Source organism: Poromitra crassiceps (assembly GCF_964638095.1).
Source record: "Poromitra crassiceps genome assembly, chromosome: 8".
Classification (NCBI taxonomy): domain Eukaryota; kingdom Metazoa; phylum Chordata; class Actinopteri; order Beryciformes; family Melamphaidae; genus Poromitra; species Poromitra crassiceps.
In genome coordinates this window covers 28,664,110-28,686,520 of record NC_139629.1, presented here as the reverse complement: position 1 = coordinate 28,686,520, position 22,411 = coordinate 28,664,110, and the positions used below count along the sequence as shown (strand labels likewise).

The window sequence follows — 22,411 nt, the reverse complement described above, 5'->3', positions numbered from 1 at the left end:
CTAAACACATCAGCACATGACTTCAACCACCTCATCTGCATAAACACATCCTGGATGTGTGCTCCTCCTTGATACTGCTTAGACATTCACTTCTTAGAACACTTTTTTTTTCAGATTGGTTTCCATGTCATTAGGTTTCATAGTGTATATTTTATTATTTTATATCTTGTTTTTCATTGTCTGGAATTTGTATTGTTTTCCTTATTGTTTATCTTGCAATATTTTAGAAGTGCAATATAAGTAATAGTAAGTACATTATTTATTTAGCACCTTTTAGTGAAAAATGAAAGGTAACTAAATAAAAATAATAAAATATACATATAAATATGTATGTATACATGCATACACACATACAAACAAACAAACAAACAAACATACCTACTCTAGGTACATGTATATGTAGGTAACTATACATGTACACATACATAATGCAAATACACACATATATACTGTACATGAAAACACGCAAATGCATAGGTGCAAACATGCTGTTGTATAAAACATAGTACTAGTACATACTGTAGTATTAGTGGTATTTAATGGTAGGAGATATTTGGAAGAGTTGGATGATCAGCAGTGTCAACAGATTAACATCTCAATGACAAACAATACCAGTGAACAGGTAAAACAGGTGGAACGCTCAGCCAATGGGAAGGCTTTATGCTAATGAGGAGGAAGTAAAGGAGAAGCCGAGTTAATGAGAGCAGCAGGAGCAGCAGCCAGTCAACACAATGCTGCTTGATCCAGCGCACTGCATGGCCACACTTATGGATGTAACACCTGCGCTCAGGTATTATAAGCAACTTTCACATGGATTTTCTATGTAGAATCTGCTCTTGTCTTGTTTAACTTTATTTGTCAGTATGATTCAAATATTTGAATAAAAGCTTAACCATTTTCTAATCATTATTACCAGTTGAAAGAAATTCAACATAGCATAAATGAAATAATTTTGTCTACTGCTTATAATAAACTATGCTTTTCCAAATAGTTTACACCTGCTCTAAAGTACACTCCATTGAATTAATGTGTGTTTCTTAGATGCCGTCCCTGGCTGTCTGTTTTTGTGTTATGCACTGCAGGTCTCTTAAGTACAGGTAAGGCTATGAACGCACACGCACGCACGCACACACACACACACACACACACACACACAAGCAAACGCACACACACACACACAAGCACACACACACACACACACACACACACACACACAAGCATGCACACATTCAAACACCACTTTGTTGTTTAGTACTCACAATTCCACAAAGAAAGCATTAGTGCAGCAACGTTTCTGGCTGGAATATAATATCTTGTAAATAAGGATAAGGGTGTTCTTTTTATTGATGGCTGCATCTACGTCGTGTTGCTGTTCAACACTGCTGAACAATAGCCCTCAGAGGTATGACCCTGTGTGTTGTTGCCATGGCGCTCGTCGGCCAATCAGGATGCGAGTTTGCTTCCAGATCATCACTGTTGTCTTTAATGTTCCATCCAGGGGTTTCAGCTGATGAGCTGTGGCTCTTTCTATTAGACTCCTGAAACAACATGTGCCAAACTGTTTTCAGCAACTCTTTAGCAACAAAGTAACGGCTCCTTCTAGTATTATTCTGCTTGAACTTTATGGACTCACATTATGCTCTGGAACCGTTGTACGCCATGTGCATTAATAAAAACGTGAGCGTGAGGCTTTTTTTATATATAGGCTATTACGATGCCTTTCCTTAAAACAAATGTGGAACAGTGCAAAGTAGGAAAAGAACATTATAGCCCACATTAAATATAAATAAGTATTATTTTAATTGATGACTGCCTTTCTTCCAGGCCATACACAACACCTTGTAAACAAAGTAAAGCTGAGTCGGCTTCATTATTTGGGCACTTAGTCTATATGGTTAAAAAAAGATCTTTGTGGAAAATACCGTGTGCGCTCTCAGGAATTGTTTTTCATATCTGTCCCTAAGGTGCAAACTAAATGAGGCAAACAGGGCTTTCATTATATTCTGCTCTCTCTCTCTCTCTCTCTCTCTCTCTCTCTCTCTCTCTCTCTCTCTCTCTCTCTCTCTCTCTCTCTCTCTTCATGGAAGTGATTGCAGAAGTATTTATTAAAACGAAACGCGCTGGTCTCTCCTGGCGAGCTTAAATTACAGAGAGCCTTGAGACAGACCCATTAAAGGGCTGTCTACGCTTTGCTTAAGTTATTTTAGCTTGGCCCCTGACCTGCTCCTCTCTTATTAGAGGAGGATTGCTTTCTGAGCTCTTTGGATTTAAATGTTGAATTCGCCACCCTCTATGTCATTTAGGATGTATTTGAACTTTGTAGACTATATTGCTATATTCCTACTAGCCACGTAGCCAGTTCTCCATTGACATTTTTTTTGTTTTTGTTTTATCTAGCCTTGGCCTATATAAGTGAAATCAAAAATGATATTGCATATCTTTAATACTGATGACAAATCTGAATCGATTCCAAGTGAAAAAAACGGACACAGGGGATGTGAATATTTGTATATTGTGAATATTGAATATGACTTATCCGAGGGTGCTGAAATAAGGGAAATGGGTGGATGCATGTCTTAATTCAGTATGAGTTGAATGAATTTGAAAACTCTGTGTGAATCTCTAAAGAACTGGGACGCACCAGAGGGATGCAGCTGACAGCCACAGGCCCCCAGACGGTGCAGAGGGCGGAGGGAGAGAGCGTGAGTCTGGGCTGCACCTACACACCCAGCCCCGCAGACACTGGAGAGCTGGATATCGAATGGTCTGTGGTCAGCCCAGACACCACCCAGATAGACCAGCTGGTGAGAGCCACAGCGACTACACTGCATATATGGCTCACACTTTACTTAGTGCAATGTTGACACTTAACTTCCTGTCAAGTGCCTGTAATGTGTCACTAACAGTCTACTAGTTTCAGATGATACACAGATTATTATTATTATTATTATTATTATTATTATTATTATTATTATTATTATTATTATTATTATTTTCTTATTCTTTTTTTTCTTTTTTTTTCTTCCCCCACAAACTTAGTCAATTCCCTGTCCCCAGTCCCGGTCGTTGTTCCACCCCCCCTGCCGATCTGGGGAGAGCCATATGCCATATGCACATGCTTCCTCTGATACATGTGCAGTCGCCATGCTGCTTCTTTGCAAGTGACAGCCAGGAGTTTCACCCACCAGCAGGATGTAGTGCGTGGGAGGATCACGCTATCTCACCCTGAGCCCCCCCCCCCCCCCCCCCCTCTATTTGCATGTAAACCTTGTTCTGCAAACTACTAGAAGTAACTCCATCTGTCTGATAAGTGTAGTAAAAAGTAGAATATTTCCCTCTGAAATGAGGAGGAAAAGTAAAGTCTCACAAAATAGACATACTCAAGTGTCAGTATCTCAAAATTGGAATTAAATACAGTGCTTAAGTAAATGCAGAAAGTACTTAGTTAGTCCTTAGTTACTTTCCAGCTCTGGTTGAATGTCAACATTGGACTATCCAAATAAAATGTTCTGGCAAATGGTATTATTATTGTTGGCCTATGGAAGGGCTAAAAGTACTGTGATGGTATCGCAGGATTCAGCTTAGACCATCCACCCTCTGAAGGCAAGTTCCTGATTGAGTCAATTGGGATTTAGACATGCAGCTAAAGGAAAAGGTTAGGAATGTCTCCAGGACACTAAGTGCCCTTACTCTGGTGACCCGTGCTGTACAAACCTTAATGACAGGGACAGGGAACTTTAAGAGATTCACTCTATTCAAATTTGGGAGCTCTTCAGAGCGATTAACCTCGGCTGCTGTGTGCTTATGCCTCGGCCCGTTTGAATCAGGATTCAGTGCGGGGCGGGCAGGCAGGAGATTATGGATGAACTACTGCACCTTAATTTCCCAGGAATTAGTCGTTTCTCCAATTTGGCTTTTAAATTAAATGAGTCATTAGCAGTCAAGTGTTGGATGGATGGATTTTTTGTTATGGAACTCCTCATCTCTGCCCTGAGGCAGGAGACATTTTAGCACAGCTGAGGATGGACCAACTTCTGTTGAAGTGTTGTAATCGCTGTCAGCTATCCACTGCACTGCCTTATGAAGATATCCTAACTACAACCTTTCATTATTAACACCAATTAAAGGCAGAGGCAGAAAGTAACTAAGTACATTTACTCAAGGACTGTACAGTACAATTTTGACGTACTGGCACTTTACTTGAGTATTTTTACCCATTGATACCTGATGCAAAGCGGAATTTTTTTCGGGTGGCTATTTTTTCAAAGCGGGTATCAAAGGGTTAATAGTTTAGTGCATCTCAAAATTAACAGTCCGGACTGTTCTTCAGAACGAGGACTTTTACTTATGATACGTGCATTTTACTGCCGATACGTTTATACTCTTGACTAAACGTTTTAGTTTAGTATTTTTCCACTCTGGTATTGCTATTGTACTTTGTCCACCACTGAGTAAAGTCCTTAGTGTCGTCTTTCTGTACGTTTCAGCTCATGTCGTACACGGGCGGAACAAAGTACATCCACGCCGACCGCGCCCTCGCAGACGGGCTCGACTTCACCGCCGGCGACCCCTCGATGGGCGACGCCTCGCTCTCCATCGCTCACCTGTCGCCTGCCCACAGTGCCACCTACCAGTGCAAAGTCAAGAAGTCACCTGGCGTGGACATGCGGAAGGTGTCGCTGGTGGTAATGGGTAAGCTTCAGGTTACAACCTCGGGGTGGCACATGTCAGCGGGCTGCATTATTTATGTGGGAGAACACTTGCAGGAAGCGCATTGATCTCGCTGTGAAAAGCAGAGGTCAGAGGTCAGGGGTCTTGACGAGGCGTCAGATGCTGATGCTGCCTCGCCACGCTGCAGGATGCAGGATGCAGGATGCAGGATGCAGGATGCAGGATGCAGGATGGCACAATAAGGCCACTATGGCACAAAACAATCTCAGCTAAATCACCAAAAGTCCCTTTACGGACTCATCTAATGGCTCTGATTTTTCCACACACCATCTGCCACAAAGCAAATTTAGAAGTAAATGCGTTTATCTCCTCAGAGAACATAATTTATTATCTCTCTCTCTCTTTACCGTGTCCCTGTCTGTCTGTTTATCTCAATCCATCTGTCTGTCTGTCTGTCTGTCTGTCTGTCTGTCTGTCTGTGTCTGTCTCTGTGTCTGTCTGTCTGTCTGTCTGTCTGTGTCTGTCTCTGTGTCTGTCTGTCTGTCTGTGTCTGTCTCTGTGTCTGTCTGTCTGTCTGTCTGTCTCAATCCGTCTGTCTGTGTCTGTCTGTCTGTCTGTCTCAATCCGTCTGTGTGTCTGTCTGTCTGTCTGTCTGTCTGTCTGTCTGTCTGTCTGTGTCTGTCTCTGTGTCTGTCTGTCTGTCTGTCTGTCTCAATCCGTCTGTCTGTGTCTGTCTGTCTGTCTGTCTCAATCCGTCTGTGTGTCTGTCTGTGTGTCTGCGTGTGTGTCTGTCTGTCTGTCTGTCTCAATCCGTCTGTGTGTCTGTCTGTGTGTCTGCGTGTGTGTCTGTCTGTCTGTCTGTCTCAATCCGTCTGTGTGTCTGTGTGTCTGTGTGTGTGTCTGTCTGTTTGTCTGTCTCAATCCGTCTGTGTGTCTGTGTGTCTGTTTGTCTGTCTTATTGTATCATCTATTCTACCTGGAGTAGATAACATTCCCAAACACAAACATGCCAGTTAGAAACATTGTCTGCTAACATTGTCAGTTTTCACCGTATCTAGTTCAGCAAAATGCAATAAGATTTATATATATATAATGCATATATAATAATATATAATATTGCTATTTCAAAACACAACCGACACAAGGACTTCCTCCTTGCTGCCGATAGAGAAACAGTCGCCTCTCTGCTTGCTCCTGCTTCTCTGCCAGCTTTTTGCTTTTTAACTACGAAACTTTCTTTTTTCTTTTATCCCCCTGATTTTACTACTACGCCACTTTTAGTAACGATCTTTCATTTTGAATCGTTAACCTATTTTTATGGAATCACCACTAACAGCACTTTCGGAGCTCACCCAGGCTAAGTATAGCCTAGCATAGCCTAGCACTCCAGAGACTGTCGGACAATATGCCTCATATAAGCTGCTGTGATCATCTTCAAAGGATTGCCGTACTGGAAACAACGATATTTCATCTCTCAAATAACTCACTGCCATCGAGTCAAATTGCACGGAATGTCACGAGCAACGTGAGTACATTATCATTAGCTCTCAGGGATGCTGACTCACTGCTACCGAGTCAAACTGCTATGGCTACCAACCTAGAGCTAGCTGATGCGGCTAGCCTGCCAGCTCCGGAGAAAGCCCGTGCTAACATCGCTAACCAAACTGCGAGCCCGAAGCATAAACAAAGACATATCCCAAAGAGATTAGTGATTTCCGAATCCACAACTACTCCACAAAACCCAGAAATCAGCTCAGCAACAGGCTGGCCCTCCCTAAATTCCAGCCTGCGGTGCTCGGCTCGGCAAGCTAATGGCCTGACACGGGCTCTCCGCACGAGAGATGAGGGTCGTCAACTGCTTAACCACAAACACCAAAACGAGCGGTCATGGACTACTGTCACGAGAGGAGGAACAGCCCCCCCTCCTCCGCTAATGGAATTGCAACTTGAGAATCGTTTTGGCCTGCTTCGATCACCTCCAGCTGACATAGCTGCCCAGCTCCATGAGAGGGAAAATCAGGCTAGCGCTAGCACAAGGCCTCAGGGAAGAAACACTGTCTCAAAGCCCAAGGACACTCAAGCCATAACAACCCTGATAGTAGGAGTAGGAGATTATACAGTGAAAAACATCAGGAGTTGGAGAAACTCCAAAACATACTGCTTCCCTCAAGACGCAATCTCTGACATAACAGGAAAAATCACAGAGCTACTTACATCTCACAAAGCTGTGACAAGGGTGATCCTGCACATTGGAAAAAATGTTATTTATAAGCAAGAATCAGAGAAACTTAAATCTGATTTTACCAATCTGCTGAATATGCTAGCCTCTCTAAACATTGAGGCTTTTATCAGTGGTCCATCTCAGGGCACGAACCGCTTCAGCAGACTACTAGGCCTAAGCTCATGGCTTTCCACCGCCTGCCCACTACATAAAGTAAACTTTATTGAGAATTTTAATTTGTTCTGGCAGCGTGAGCACCTCTTCACTACGGACGGGCGCTATCTCAATAGTGCTGGCGAGGCTTTACTGAGTTCTAATCTACTATACACGGTGGACTATTACAAGGTCAAGATCCCTCTAAAGCCTCCCCAAGACAGACAGCCTGACGCAGCGGCCACAGAGCTCTCCTCCAGCCCTGCTCCACCTGCAGCCACTGACCATGCTCAGATCGACGCAGCTTCCGGCCCAGCTGCCGACCCTGCCCAACTGACCAATGACGCCACACCTCCGGCAGTCGCCACACCTCCGGCTCTACAGGTCGCCGCCCCACCTCCTGCCGCCGCCCCGGCCCAACTGACCAAAGACGCCCCACCTCCTGCCGCCGCCCCGGCCCAACTGACCAACGCCACACATCCGGCAGCCGCTGTCCTGGCTCTACAGGTCGACGCCGTGGCTCAACTGGTCAACGCTCCACCAAACGACGACGACTTCATCTTCTCCCCTCCCCTCCTCTCTTCCACCCCCCCTTTCTCCTCCACCCCCCCTTCCCCACTCTTTCCCCCTCCCCTCCACTCTCCCACCTCCCTCTTCTCGCCCCCCACCGCAGCTCAACGGCCTGATGACCCGGCGGAGAGCGACGCCCCCCCAGGTGTTTACCTGGCGGGGAGCGACGCCCCCCCAGCTGTTTCCTTGGAGACCTCATTTTCCCCCCCCCTCCACTCCTCCACCTCCCTCTCATCGCCCTCCTCCCTTTCCCCCTCCCTCCACCTACTGCCATTCTCAGCTGGCATGAACAAGCTAATTGAGGAGGTTAATGTTAGTCTAGCTAGCCCGCTCCGCACCTCCAACAAACTGTTTGAGCGGGCTGACGCTGGACTAGCTAGCCTGCAGTGCACCCCTCCGCCTGGCCTAATAGAACTGGCTAATCAGCCCTCTCCATCTGTCATGAACACACTGGCCGAACAGACTCCTGGCCTAAAAGAACTGGCTAATCAGCCCTCTCCATCTGTCATGAACACACTGGCTGAACAGACTCACGCCAGAATAGCCAGCGCCCCCTGCTCCTCCCCACCCTCAACATCTCCCCCTCCTCGCCCCCCCCCATCCCAAAGACCCCCTCGCTCCAGCACCCCCTGCTCCTCCCCACCCCAAAGACCCCCTCGCTCCTCCCCACCCCCAAGACCTCCTTGTTCCGACCCCCCACCCTCAAAACCACCTCCCCCTCCCACCCGCTCACCCTTCCCTCAATCTCCCTGCCCGCCCCAAAGGGGAAAACTGAAGAAAAAAGCATTTTCTGCCCCAAAAACAAGGTCACAGAGGATCATGAAACGATCAGATGTCTAACTATCCCCACCCTGATTAGCTACAGAACAAACAAAGATTATCTCTCAGCACGTCCTGTTCCAGGACCAAGCCTAGTATCTGTTCTCCAGGGACACTCTGAAAAGCATTTACAAATTCAACCTAGCAGTGCAGCTATCAAGGCTGCACTGCTAAATATTAGGTCACTTGTAAGCAAGTCGCTTCTAATAAACGATCTGATTACGAGTCATAAACTGGACCTCATGTTCCTCACAGAGACCTGGCTTGATCTAAACAACAGGGAATATGTTCTTAATGAGTCAGCCCCACCTAACTTTAACTACATTGACGCCCCCAGAGTCGGTAAGAAAGGGGGAGGAGTAGCTATTATTTTCTCTGATGCTTTTCAATGCAAGCAGGTATCGTTTGGCGACTTTTCATCATTTGAATATCTGGCCGCTGTTCTGAAGTGCTCTCCCTCTATTTTACTACTGATTATATACAGACCACCTAAGTACTCTAGTAGTTTTTTTTGATGAATTTTCAGAACTCCTTTCTATAATCTCCATAGAACATGACTGTTTAACTATTGCAGGAGATTTTAATATTCATATTGACAACCCCAATGATAATAATGCCAAATAATTGAATAACCTCCTTGACACTTTTGACCTGTTACAACATGTCTCTGGGCCCACTCACAATCGAGGCCATACCCTAGATTTATTTATCACCAAGGGCTTTGAGTCATCGTTTCTTTCAGCTAGTGATGTTGCTCTGTCCGACCATCTCTGTATTTTTCTTGAACTCAAGATCACCCCTATCGCTCTTACTCGGTCAAAAACCATCAAAAAGCGTTACATCAACGAGAGTACTAGCACACGGTTCATGGAGGCTTTCTCGCTGGCCCCTTCCCTCTCCTCAGCCTCTGTCAATGATCTCCTAGATAACTTCAATTCTAAAACCCTAAAGGCTATTGATGCTGTAGCTCCCATTAGATCTAAACTAATCTCCGGTAAGAAAAAAGCACCATGGAGAAACGCTCCCTCTGTAAATAACAAAAAAAGAGATTGTAGGAAAGCCGAGCGCAAATGGCGGAAAACTAAACTTCACATCGATTATGACATCTATAAAAATAGTCTTCACTCCTACAACCAGGAACTAAAAAATTCCAGAAAATTCTTCTTCTCCGACATTATCAGCAAAAACACCAATGACGCTCGCACTCTTTTTGCCACTGTTGACAGGCTGACAAACCCCCCCCCACAAATTGCCCCTGATCTTCTATCCAATGTCAAATGCAATGAATTTGCGACCTTCTTTAGGGATAAAATTATAAATATCAGACTAACTATTTCCACATCAAGAACAAATGTGGCTCCGCCGCACCCACAGAATAGGTGCTTAATTAACATGACTCAGTTCAATGTCATTGACCACAAGAAACTAGAAGAAACGATACGAGGCCTTAAATCCTCATCGTGTTGCCTAGACACCCTGCCAACAAGCTTTCTAAAAAATGTCTACAGTTGCCTGGCGACCGACATACTGAAGATAATTAATACCTCTCTTCTTACAGGCATTTTCCCAAAATCTCTAAAAACTGCAGTTGTTAAGCCCTTGCTAAAGAAGCGTAGCCTCGACCCCTCTATAATCAGCAATTACAGACCAATATCAAATCTTCCCTTTATTAGCAAAATACTCGAAAAAACTGTCTACCAACAACTCAATACCTTTCTATCCTCCAATGACCTCCTAGATCCTTTCCAATCAGGCTTCCGACCCCATCATAGCACCGAAACTGCGCTTATCAGAGTTATAAATGACATCCGAATGAACACTGATTCAGGTAAAATCTCAATCTTAGTGTTACTAGACCTCAGCGCTGCCTTTGATACGGTTGACCACGAAATTCTATTGGACAGACTGGAAAACTGGGTCGGGCTTTCCGGCACGGTCCTAGAGTGGTTCAGATCTTATCTGCAAGACAGGAACTACTTTGTCTCCATTGGCAACTACACATCTGACCAAACCAAAATGACATGTGGGGTACCCCAAGGATCAATTTTAGGTCCTGTCCTGTTTAACCTTTATATGCTCTCTCTGGGCCTAATTATGCAAAAAAACAAAATAGCTTATCATAGCTATGCAGATGACACCCAACTCTACATAGCCCTCTCATCGGATGACTATGCCCCCATAGAGTCACTGTGTCAGTGCCTTGCGCAAATTAATGATTGGATGTGCCAGAATTTTCTCCAACTTAATAAAGACAAAACAGAGATAATTGTCTTCGGCAAAAAAGAAGATAGGCTCAAAGTTACTGCTCACCTCGAATCCCTATCTCTGAAGCCAAAGGACCAGGTAAAAAATCTTGGCATTATTATTGACTCTGATCTAAATTTCAACTCCCACATCAAGCTTATAAGAAAATCTGCCTTCTATCATCTAAAAAATATAGCAAGGATTAGAGGCTATATGTCCAAACAAGATCTTGAAAAACTAATTCATGCTTTCATTTCTAGCAGGCTAGACTACTGCAACAGTCTTTTCAATGGTCTTCCCAAAAAAGCTGTTAAACAACTTCAGCTCATTCAGAATGCGGCTGCTAGAGTTCTAACAAGAACCAAGAAAGCTGAACACATTACACCAGTTCTCAAATCCCTGCATTGGCTGCCAGTAAATCTTAGAATAGACTTTAAAATTCTGCTAATAGTTTACAAATCTCTCAACGGGTCAGGCCCACACTACATCTCTGAAATGCTTCTACACTATGAACCATCCAGATCCCTGAGATCTTCAGGCACTGGTCTACTAATTGTCCCAAGGACCAAATCTAAACATGGTGAAGCCGCGTTCTCCCACTATGCCTCTCATAACTGGAACAAACTCCCTGAACACATTAGATCTGCCCCTACTCTGCCTATTTTTAAATCCAAGCTAAAGACCTTTATGTTTACTCTTGCTTTTAACTGCTACTAAACTACTGCCTCTCTCGGCCTGTAATTTTAAAAAGATTTTTCCTGTACATTTCCAACAAATGGACTGTACATGTAATAATAATACTGAAGAGTGCCTTGTAACTTATTTAAAACAGAAATAATGTTTCATGTTTGTTAATTTGAGTATATATTTTAACTAAAACTGTCGGCTGTGTTTTTTATGTGTTTTTTATATGTGCATTGCTTTGCTGCTTGTTTTTTCGATTATTTTTATGTAAAGCACCTTGAATTGCCTTTGTGTATGAAAGGTGCTATATAAATAAAATTTGACTTGACTTGACTTGAGTCATATTTACATTCTCTTCAAAGTTAAACAAGTTAGGATCAAACATTTCCATCATATCATTAGTGTAGCTCCAGTCATAGACATGCATGGAGTCATAATTACATAGGATGACACAGAGAAAATCACACATTTGTTCACATTTAAACTGGAAGTAGCCGACACATTCATACATTTATAAACTGACAAGTATTCCACAGAAATTATAGGCTAAAGCAGAGGGCAGAAAAAGCATGTAGCTTTATGGAGAATTAAGTGGTCCAGATCAACAAAGAACAGTCCATCTGAAAGGTAGGTGAAGGAGTTAGCGTGATGCCACTGTTTTGATTTATCTTAATGGGAAAAGTAGTGGTCACTTTTCTCAGATCATGGCACAGTGATGTCATGATGATGGCACGATGATGTCATGGGAGCTACTGTAAAACCAAGCATTGGCCAGTGCTTGTGCTTTTCTAAGAAGGCTGTTTGTCAGTCATATCTCGATCTCATTATATACTGCTGAGAAGAATCATGGCTCCTTAAAAAAGTCAAATATCTGTTCTAAGTGCCCAATTTCTCTTGCAGTTGAATGAAAAATGACAGCTTTGAAGTATGAGGTTGTCCAAAGGCTGATGGAGGAGATTGGATTTCTAATGAGTCACTGCAGACAGTTTGCCCACCTCTATCTTAATTAGCCACTTGATGTCGCTAATTCTAATCCAATGGAATTTGTTTGAACAATTCCATTGAATCAGATGACATTGAATCAGATCACATTGAATCAGATCACATTGAATCAGATGACATTGCCCCCAATTTTCTCTTGCACTTTAATGAAGAATCAGAGCTTTGAGGTCTCTGCTTGTTCAGATTTGGGCAGTTTGGGAAACCTCTTTCAGTTGTCTGGTTAAGGCTAAATCAAAATGGCAGGAGGAGCATGTTGCTATCCATCAGAGTATCTGCACAGTTGCTTTTAAAGGAGCTTAAGGTGGTGTGTAACAAAAGGTAACGGTTATGTCGTTATCAGTAGGACTAATCTGATGTCTGATCTCTGGATGTTCTTGGAGAAACTCCTGACATTCTTCAGTGTTACAGGTTGATTTTATTGGACTGTTCACAGCTTGACTGAAACTAATCGATGATGCTAAACAGCACTTTGGGATTCTAAAAGATCAAGTTAATCAAATATCACTCACATGAAACCTCGCCAGTCTTAGAAATGTCATAAATCTCTCAGGTGGTTCTCCACACCTCTAAACTGCTAAGCCGCTTACATTCATTTCCCTTTTTAGTATGTTTAGTTCAATTCATAATGTTGACTTTAAAATGGGCCATGGAACATTTAAGAGTAACTCTCTCGATAGACCAGCAATTCTGTTGTTTTTCACAATCAGAGTCTGAATCAGCGAGGAGGAAACATTAATAACATGCCAGTAACTTAACATTTCACATCAATGTCCATGATTTCCATTAGCCCATCTTCCAAGTTAACACGCATATTCCCGTGTCAGAGGGCTACAGTTTGGATTATGAGCATTTGCAGCAGAAACTGCAGAGGCCCTTTCTTTTGACTTTTGATCTATGGAGATACTAAGAGAGCTTTAGGTTTGGAGATCAGCTCAGTGTTTATTCTGGGGTTTTTCACTCTCAGATGAAACCGCCCCCATTCTTATAACCAGCAGCTCCCCTGTGTGCTACTGTACTGATCACTAACAAATAACTGTTCAATGTCTGCAGCTAGGCTCCTCCCATATGAATAGCCAGGCTCTTCATATGGGAGGAGCCTAGCTGCAGGTGTGAATAGGTGTGAATAGCCAGGCTCTTCATATGGGAGGAGCCTAGCTGCAGGTGTGGAAGGTGTGAATAGCCAGGCTCTTCATATGGGAGGAGCCTAGCTGCAGGTGTGAAAGGTATGAATAGCCAGGCTCTTCATATGGGAGGAGCCTAGCTGCAGGTGTGAAAGGTGTGAATAGCCAGGCTCTTCATATGGGAGGAGCCTAGCTGCAGGTGTGGAAGGTGTGAATAGCCAGGCTCTTCATATGGGAGGAGCCTAGCTGCAGGTGTGAAAGGTGTGAATAGCCAGGCTCTTCATATGGGAGGAGCCTAGCTACAGGTGTGAATAGGTGTGAATAGCCAGGCTCTTCATATGGGAGGAGCCTAGCTGCAGGTGTGGAAGGTGAATAGCCAGGCTCTTCATATGGGAGGAGCCTAGCTACAGGTGTGAATAGGTGTGAATAGCCAGGCTCTTCATATGGGAGGAGCCTAGCTACAGGTGTGAATAGGTGTGAATAGCCAGGCTCTTCATATGGGAGGAGCCTAGCTGCAGGTGTGAAAGGTGTGAATAGCCAGGCTCTTCATATGGGAGGAGCCTAGCTACAGGTGTGAATAGGTGTGAATAGCCAGGCTCTTCATATGGGAGGAGCCTAGCTACAGGTGTGAATAGGTGTGAATAGCCAGGCTCTTCACACCTTCCACAGTCAAATTAGCTGTGGACAAAAAGGGCACTTCAAGGAGCAAAGGGACAGGTGCCTGAGCCATCCTGCACCCTGAGATACTGTAGGGTCTGTGAACCAACAATGTATTTTATATAACTCATTTTCTCATATTCTCAGAATATGTTTGATTTAACTTTTTAGCCAAGATGTATGTAATATAGCCTAAATGCGAAGGACATGTCAAATGTATATGTGCACAGTGCACAGCTAACAATATAACTCTGTGAACTGTCATTATTGTTTTGAATAACGTCTTGAGTTCAATACGAGGTTACTGTAAAAAAAAAAAAATCTGTAATTGCACAATTTCATTTTTATGATTTCCTTTTTTTCTGATCGTTGAAATCCAAAAAGCATCAGATAGTGGGAGCCATTCATTTATGTTGATGTGTTACCACAGTAACTCATTCTTACGCGTTTTCTTCGTATTGCTATAGAGAATGAAGCTATTCTGTTTTGGATGAATGGAATGAACATTGCAGTGCGACATGATCCATTGATGTGATGTGATTTCAGCAAAGCCCTCCGTGCCTAAGTGCTGGGTGGAGGGAGGAGAGATGGTGGGGGAAGCTGTCTCCTTGCATTGTAAGTCTGCACAAGGCTCCACTCCCCTAACGTACACGTGGAGAGGCCCCATGTCTTCTGCAGCCACACAGAGTAAGTGTGACCTCTGCTGACATCAGCGTGCTACTGCACATCAAAGAGCAGTGTGTGTGTGTGTGTGTGTGTGTGTGTGGGGTGTGTGTGTGTGTGTGTATGTGTGTGTGTGTGTGTGTGTGTGTGTGTGTGTGTGTGTGTGTGTGTGTGGGGCTCATGTGATGCTGCTTGAACACAAACCTCAACACCAATGTGATTCTCTGATGTCTCAACTAAATCTTTCTATGGGAGCACACAGCATCTTCATCTGATGTCTCCCTCCCTCCTGTCTGTCCTCCTCTGACAGTGTCTGTCTGTCTGTCCTCCTCTGACAGTGTCTGTCTGTCCTCCTCAGACAGTGTCTGTCTGTCCTCCTCAGACAGTGTCTGTCTGTCTGACAGTGTCGGTCCTCCTTAGACATTGTCTGTCTGACAGTGTCTGCCTGTCCTCCTCTGAGAGTGTCTGTCGGTCCTCCTTAGACATTGTCTGTCTGACAGTGTCTGCCTGTCCTCCTCAGACAGTGTCTGTCGGTCCTCCTTAGACATTGTCTGTCTGACAGTGTCTGCCTGTCCTCCTCTGAGAGTGTCTGTCTGTCCTTCTTAGAAGGTGTCTGTCTGTCTGTCTGTCTGTCTGTCTGTCTGTCTGTCTGTCTGTCTGTCTGTCTGACTGACAGTGTCTGTCCTCCTCAGACAGTGTCTGTCTGTCTGTCCTCCTCTGACTCTGTCTGTTTGTCCTCCTCTGACAGTGTCTGTCTGTTTGTCCTCCTCTGACTCTGTCTGTCTGTCCTCCCCAGACTCAGACAGTGTGAGTGGAGAGCTGCTGATTGGTAACCACTCACAGAGCTTTGCAGGGATTTATCTCTGTGAAGCTTCCAATGCTGTTGGAGCCGAACAATGCAGAGTCAATCTGAGAGCCAACAAACGTAAGGACAGAACATGTCTGACCACACACACACACACACACACACACACACACACACACACACACACACACACACACACACACACACACACACACACACACACACACACACACACACACACACACACACACACACACACACACACTTTTTCTTCTTCTCTGAAATAGTTTGATTTGTTTTCAACCTGTAGGCCTCCTCTGATAGTTAATGAAATGAAATAACATGAAAAGGGAAATCATTTCCATATGCAGGCTTTGCATCGTTTTAAGTGCTCACAAGCCAAAAAGGTTGAGAAGCACTGCTTTTAAACTAGGACAGTCTATTAAATAATTGGGAACACTTCTATCCCAAAGCCAGAAAGCAGAGAAGCATCCGAGCCGCCTCACAGGGAATGAATGTTTGAACAGGGTTGAAGGTGACTGAGAGGCACCGTAGGGCAGTGGTTCAGAATACCATTACAATAGAATACAGCTCCAAACAAACTCTCTGTAGATCCTCAAAATATGTCTGTCTTTCTCTGTGAAGCAGACCAGCTTTTACATCTTGTTGACACCGTAGCCGTTTGTGGCTTTGGGGGAGAGTCGATCATTTTGCAGTTCAGTGTACGATCGTAGACCAGTGAAAACTTCTTTTGCTTCAGGACCCCCTTTCGCTGAACCCAAGTACCCCCTTTACCCGACTAGAACATTTTGCTTAGAAAACTGCAAGAGAAAACTATAACATACTAGTGGACCCGTGGGAGTTAGACCCACCTGGTCTGGAAGACAGTGTTCTCCAAAGCCTCCGGGACACACTCAAATTCATCATAAATCACTGATGATATCACTGATGTACGAATTGGTGATGCCACCAGTGATGTCATTCGAGCACTCAATGATGTCATCAGTGAGCGATGCCATGAGTCATAGCAGCAGATTATGTCTTTGTTGCTCGAGTGACATCACATCATTAGGTAATTAGGGCAATTAATCTGCCCTAATTACCAAATTAAAGAATCCGGCTCCGTTAGGTCACCTGCACAGGTGTTCTTTACACTTCCTGAAAGATTCAGCCCGATCGCACATAAAATGCCATAGCTGCTCACTCACACACACAGAAACCTCTCATTCTTATTATAGGATAGGATGATGCAATGGATGAATAACCCACCTTTTGAATAACAATAATAAAATTTCATTTCATGATTTATTCTTACATTTTTCCATTTCCCCTTTCTCTCAAGTACCTCGTGTTACCTCCACATACCCTATAGGGTTCAAGTACCCCATTTTGGGAACCACTGTCCTAGACGATAGGAATCACATACAGTCTATTGATTGTTACAGTAATGCTGTCCTTAGTGCCTGGGTGCTGAAGAGAGACTAATGCCTTGTTCTCCACACTGATCTTCCAGCTCCGAACAGAGCAGCGGTGATAGTCGGCACCGTCGTGGGTTCTCTGCTCCTCCTCATCCTCTTGCTGCTCTTCGTCTGGCTTCTCGTCTGCAAGCTGAGCGACAGGCCGCCGCGCTATGAGAAGGAGGTCTCCAACGAGATACAGTAGGTCATACAGCAGGGCAGCCTGGGAAGATGGTGCTTAGAGAAGTGGACTAGTAGCCGACTTTTAGTTACAATTGGCTAAGTGGACTCTGTGGGCTCGGTGTCAGTCACGATTTGTGACGGAAGTGATGTCATCAGTGATGTCATCCAACTGTGATGTAGTATGAGCCGATGGTGCCTAGGTGGGTGGGCGGTGTCTGTCTGTCAGTCATGATTTTGGGAGCCCGCGGAGCCGGCAATTTCCATAACTGCAGCCATGACGCATCATCCTAGGAAACGATTCCTAGTAATAATAACATATAAAAGCCACTAAGATAAAAGAAGATGAAAGCCAGACTTTATTACAAAAGATTGAAAAGGGGAAAACACAACCTATGATGGCAAAGGTTTGGCATATATAGTCTTCATTTATCAATGTTTATCTAAACAAAAATAAGAGCAAAAGTGTTGACAGGTGGTCGTTTATGCAATTGGACTAATCTACAATGTAATAAGGATTTTGCATTAAAGAATCACAAGAAAGTTTGGAAATACAAGGTTTTATGTGATCGGTTTAGAAACACACTGATTTTCTTCAATTATATGGATGCAAGCAGCACGATGGAATTGAGAGAGTTTTGCCTTCTGCTTCATCTCAAAACTCAACTAGTAAGACTAATTAAAAATGATGGACTGCTGAAAACAGTGACAGTTTGATCTCGTCTCTTCTCTTTCATAGTTGGCAGCGGATGTGTGGATCTGCGGTCTGCCCACTCGGCTATTTTTGTCTTCGCCTTAAACACAATCAGAAAAGTTTCATAGCACAAAGCATCGCTTAACAAATCTTGTGTTGTGAGTCTCGCTCCACTCCCACCTTTTCACGTCAACGACCCCTAAACGGACACAAATTAAACCACAGACCCTCATTTGATTAGATTTAGTCCTGTAGGGTCCTCCATCTGATAAGGTTGTTGCTTTTATATGTTTTATTACAGAAAATGTGTGAAACCATGAGCAAAATTGTCATACACTCTGTCATTGTGTTATTTATAGATGGAATTAAGTTAAAATTGGCTGTGGTGTCTGCTGTGGGGGTGTCAGTCACGATTATGACAGTGATGCCACTCGAGCAATTGTGATGTCATTAGTGATGTCACTCGAGCAATTGTGATGTCATCAGTGATGTCACTCGAGCAATTGTGATCTCATCAGTGATGTAATAAATCCTTCCTGGTACGAGCCGATGGCACCTAGGTGCGTGGGCAGTGTCTGTCTGCCTGTCTGTCAGTCTAGAGTCTCCACCCTAGGAATCGAGCGGTCAGAGGAAGACAGATACAAATTAGTTGCTTTGTAAGGCAACTCAGAAAACCTGTCCATGTAGGCCTCAGGCTTCACTGGTAAAACTTGCCAAAAGTCCACTTTTCTTTTGCACACTGTTGAACTCTGATAACTTCAGGATAAAAGTTTTAAATGACACGATTTGACACTGATATTTTCACAAAATTCCAAATAACCTCCCACACACTCCACTCTTGCACAGCCGGTGAAAACATTTATCAACCTTCAAGTAAACATAGTCCATTGTGGACTTTTTCTTACCCTGATCTTAACCTGACCAATCATCACTCCTCATGCCTAAACCCAGAGATGGGAAGTAACTAAGTATAAGGGGGGGGGAAGTCAGAAAGTCTCTGAAAACCTTTAATGGTTAAAGAAAATGTTTTATTGATTTTTTTTCACATGCAGATAAGTGATTTTCCTTTTTTGTTTTGTTTTTTTATAGATAAAAAAAACATGTTGCATAATTGTTAATCTGGACATATTTTATATATAAAGTTGCTGAATGAACTTCATCATGACATAATTGATCACACCACAGAAACAATCATAAGAATAAAATTATATTATAGGGATATGATTCAGTTTCAGTTGTTCTAGTTTCATACCTAGTCTCGTATATGGACGTTTAGTTTATTTAAATTTAGAAAGAGGGAAAGAGGCTTATCATTGGTTTCTTTATTTTCTTTGGTGCATTGAAGACGAGACATATGGAAGGATTCCCAAGCAGACTATTGTACAAAAGTGATAAATTAACTATTAATTATGTTTCAAGGTCGTTCTTGCCAAGTCCAGTCTGGTACAGTAGCTATAACAGATTGCCAGACGAATGTTTAAAATCAGAAACTATGGCCATCCAGCAGGCAAATGTTTCATTCTGCTGTCTGTGAAAGAGACAAAGATATCTTTTTGAAAGTATGAAATTAATTGGCAGAACATGAAAAACAAATACTGCAAAGACATTCTGTGCTTCCATTTCTCTACATTTGTGGATGTTCTTGTGCGCACGGCTGCAAACATCCAAGGAACATAATATAGCCTCAGACTACAGCCTCACAGACTACAGCCGCACAGACTACAGCCCCGCAGACTACAGCCGCACAGACACTATTGGCTGTTTCAGCTGAACAGTAGCAAATGTAATCCCTCTACCAGCAGAGATCCCCAGTCCTCCTGAGCTGCTGCGGGAGCAGAACATCTTGAAGTCAATCAGATGTGCGGCTGTCTGACAGATGAGCAGAATGATCCCAGCCAGTAGAGCAAAGTCATCATAATAATAATGCAGAATGCAAAGTCGATTCCAAGGCTTGAATGTTGGCAGCCATGTTGACAGAAGATCAGATTCAACTTGGAGCCGTTTGCAGGTTGGAATCAGCACCAGAGACAATTCACTGCAGGGATTCTTGAGAATAGCTTCCAACTAGGCAAGCAACAACAGAGCTTTATGCGTGTGGATTTTTCAGTTTCCTCCCCCACCGGGCAGCGCATCTGATTTAGTCAATACAAATACAAACATGCCCCCATGTGAGAAGGAGAACATCAGAGATACACAAAGTAAGAAGCAACCAAAACAAGCCCATTACTTTTGGTACAGAAACTGTACAAGAGCACTGGACAGAAGGCTCTCATTCACCAATGTAAAGTGAGGATGAGTAGGAACCAGTGCCGTTTAAATAGAGAAGATATATTTTCAGTATTTTATTGTGGTTTGTGGATGTCATGGATCACTGAATGATGGTCATTGTTATGATTCTAGCACTCACAACCATAATCAAACTAAACCACTGACCCCAAAATTAGCTTTTCACCAACCGGGGACACGGTTTTTGTGCCCAATTGCACAAGCCATCCCCAGTCACCTGGTCTTAAAGGAACACTCCGCCCATTTTCAACCAGCTTTGTATCATTAGAACATCAGTAGTATATCAGAAAACTGTAAACGGTTTTGAAGTCTGTCATTTAATTTGACAGTTATTGAGTGTTAACTCAAATTAATAACTCATTAACTCAAATCAACTCTCAATAACTGTCAAACTATTCATCATTCATCTAGTTTGACAGTTATTGAGATGAGAGTTGATTTGAGTTAATGAGTTATTAATTTGAGTTAGTGTGGACCAGTGATGTCACTGGTCCACACTTTAACACTCAATAACTGTCAAATTAAATGACAGACTTCAAAACAGTTTACAGTTTTCTGATATACTACTGATGTTCTAATGATACAAAGCTGGTTGAAAATGGGCAGAGTGTTCCTTTAAGTTGGGTGTGCGTCTCCAATTTTCCCTGAGGTCACCACACCCACACCCACCCCCCCCCCCCCCCACACACACACACACACACGCACATGCACGCGCACGCACGCACGCACACACACACACACACACACACACACACACACTTTTCTATGGTAGCCCTCTAGCCATTTCAGAGGAAGTGGCAATTCCATTCAATCAAGTTCTATGGACTTTTACAAAAACAAGTGGTTCTATTTCCTGCAAACTGTTGTAGAGAATACATTGATACATTGTGACAATTTATTTGAGCATTTAAGCTTTTTCACTTGAAACAATGTCCTTTTGTGGGAAAATCATATAACGTTTTTGTCCCTTTCACCCTGTCAATCTCTCACTCCCTCCAGGGAGGATGCCCCGCCTCCTGAGAGCCGTCCCACCAGTCGCGTGACAAGTCGCTGTGCTAGCCAGCACCCAGGGGTGACATACAGTCAGGTGGGCAAGACGGAGCTAAGCGGTTTTCACGAAGGACGCATATACACCCCCTCCACAAACAGCCCTGGATGCACACCTGTCAAATACGACAGCAAGTTTGGACATGCCGTTTGACACAACTACATTGGACCGACAAGTAATTAGCTCTCATTTTAATGTTTGAATATCGGCTGTATAAAGTGTCTCCTGATAATCAAAACTCAAAATGTTTGGAGCACTGGCAGTTTTACACAGAGCCTAATTAGATCCTGAATTGTAAAGCTGTGCAGTACGAAGATTTTCTGATAGCATTGTTCAACTTAATTGCTTTAATTTAATCTTAGTCACATAGGTGTGCCCCCCCCCCCCCATTACTAGTAGACAATGTAGGAAGCATAACCATTTTTTATGATTCATTCAACATGCAGGTGAAAGTCACTGTGTACTGTAATGAAGTGGATGTTCATAAACTATTTAATGTGAAGACGATAGTACTGCAAAGCTGTGCTCATTTCCATAACAATGCATTTCGTGTTAATGGGAATTAGGGAGGCACCAATATGGAAATAAATTTGGCAGATACTGAGTGATAACCAACATTAAAATTGCTTTTATGGCCAATAACCAATGTTGATATGATCTGTATAAAAACAAAGTTCCTATGATGATCAAATTGTATACATACTGAAAAACAGGTGAATTTGGAACCAACATAAGAATGAACAATTCAATCTCAAATTTAGACCAAAAGATAAATATTTATTTCATTATAGACCTTATTTGGAAATACTCAACCATTAAAAAAAAAAAATCTTCTTTTGATGAGGATGTACGGACAGGAGTGGAAATATCAAAAGCCACATGCAATGGGTTTTTGTCCACTAACCCATTGATACCTGATGCAACATTTGCGTGTATATCCCTCATTTGTGTGTGTATCCCTTTAAGACGCGAACCGCGTTAACGCGGTTCGCGTTCGCTGCATCAGGTATCAATGGGTTAACAGTGATTAAATCCCCCTCCCTCAGACTCAGAGTAGTTAACTGTTTCTTTAATGATTAATACATGTCAGTTCATATTAGTTAATCATTAGATAGTTGCTGATTAGTCAGTCAATT

General features: G+C 43.2%; 1 protein-coding gene across 1 annotated transcript; it reads left to right on the top strand.

Annotated features, from left to right (window-relative positions):
* Window positions 1-778: 778 nt before the first annotated feature.
* On the top strand, window positions 779-21,837 carry vsig8a (V-set and immunoglobulin domain containing 8a). Its single transcript, XM_083641593.1, has 8 exons — window positions 779-790; window positions 1,042-1,097; window positions 2,629-2,804; window positions 4,488-4,692; window positions 14,689-14,829; window positions 15,602-15,730; window positions 17,124-17,268; window positions 21,227-21,837. The coding sequence occupies exons 3-8, from the start codon at window positions 2,649-2,651 to the stop codon at window positions 21,426-21,428; spliced, it is 978 nt and encodes a 325-aa protein (XP_083497719.1). The 5' UTR covers window positions 779-790; window positions 1,042-1,097; window positions 2,629-2,648; the 3' UTR covers window positions 21,429-21,837.
* Window positions 21,838-22,411: the final 574 nt, after the last annotated feature.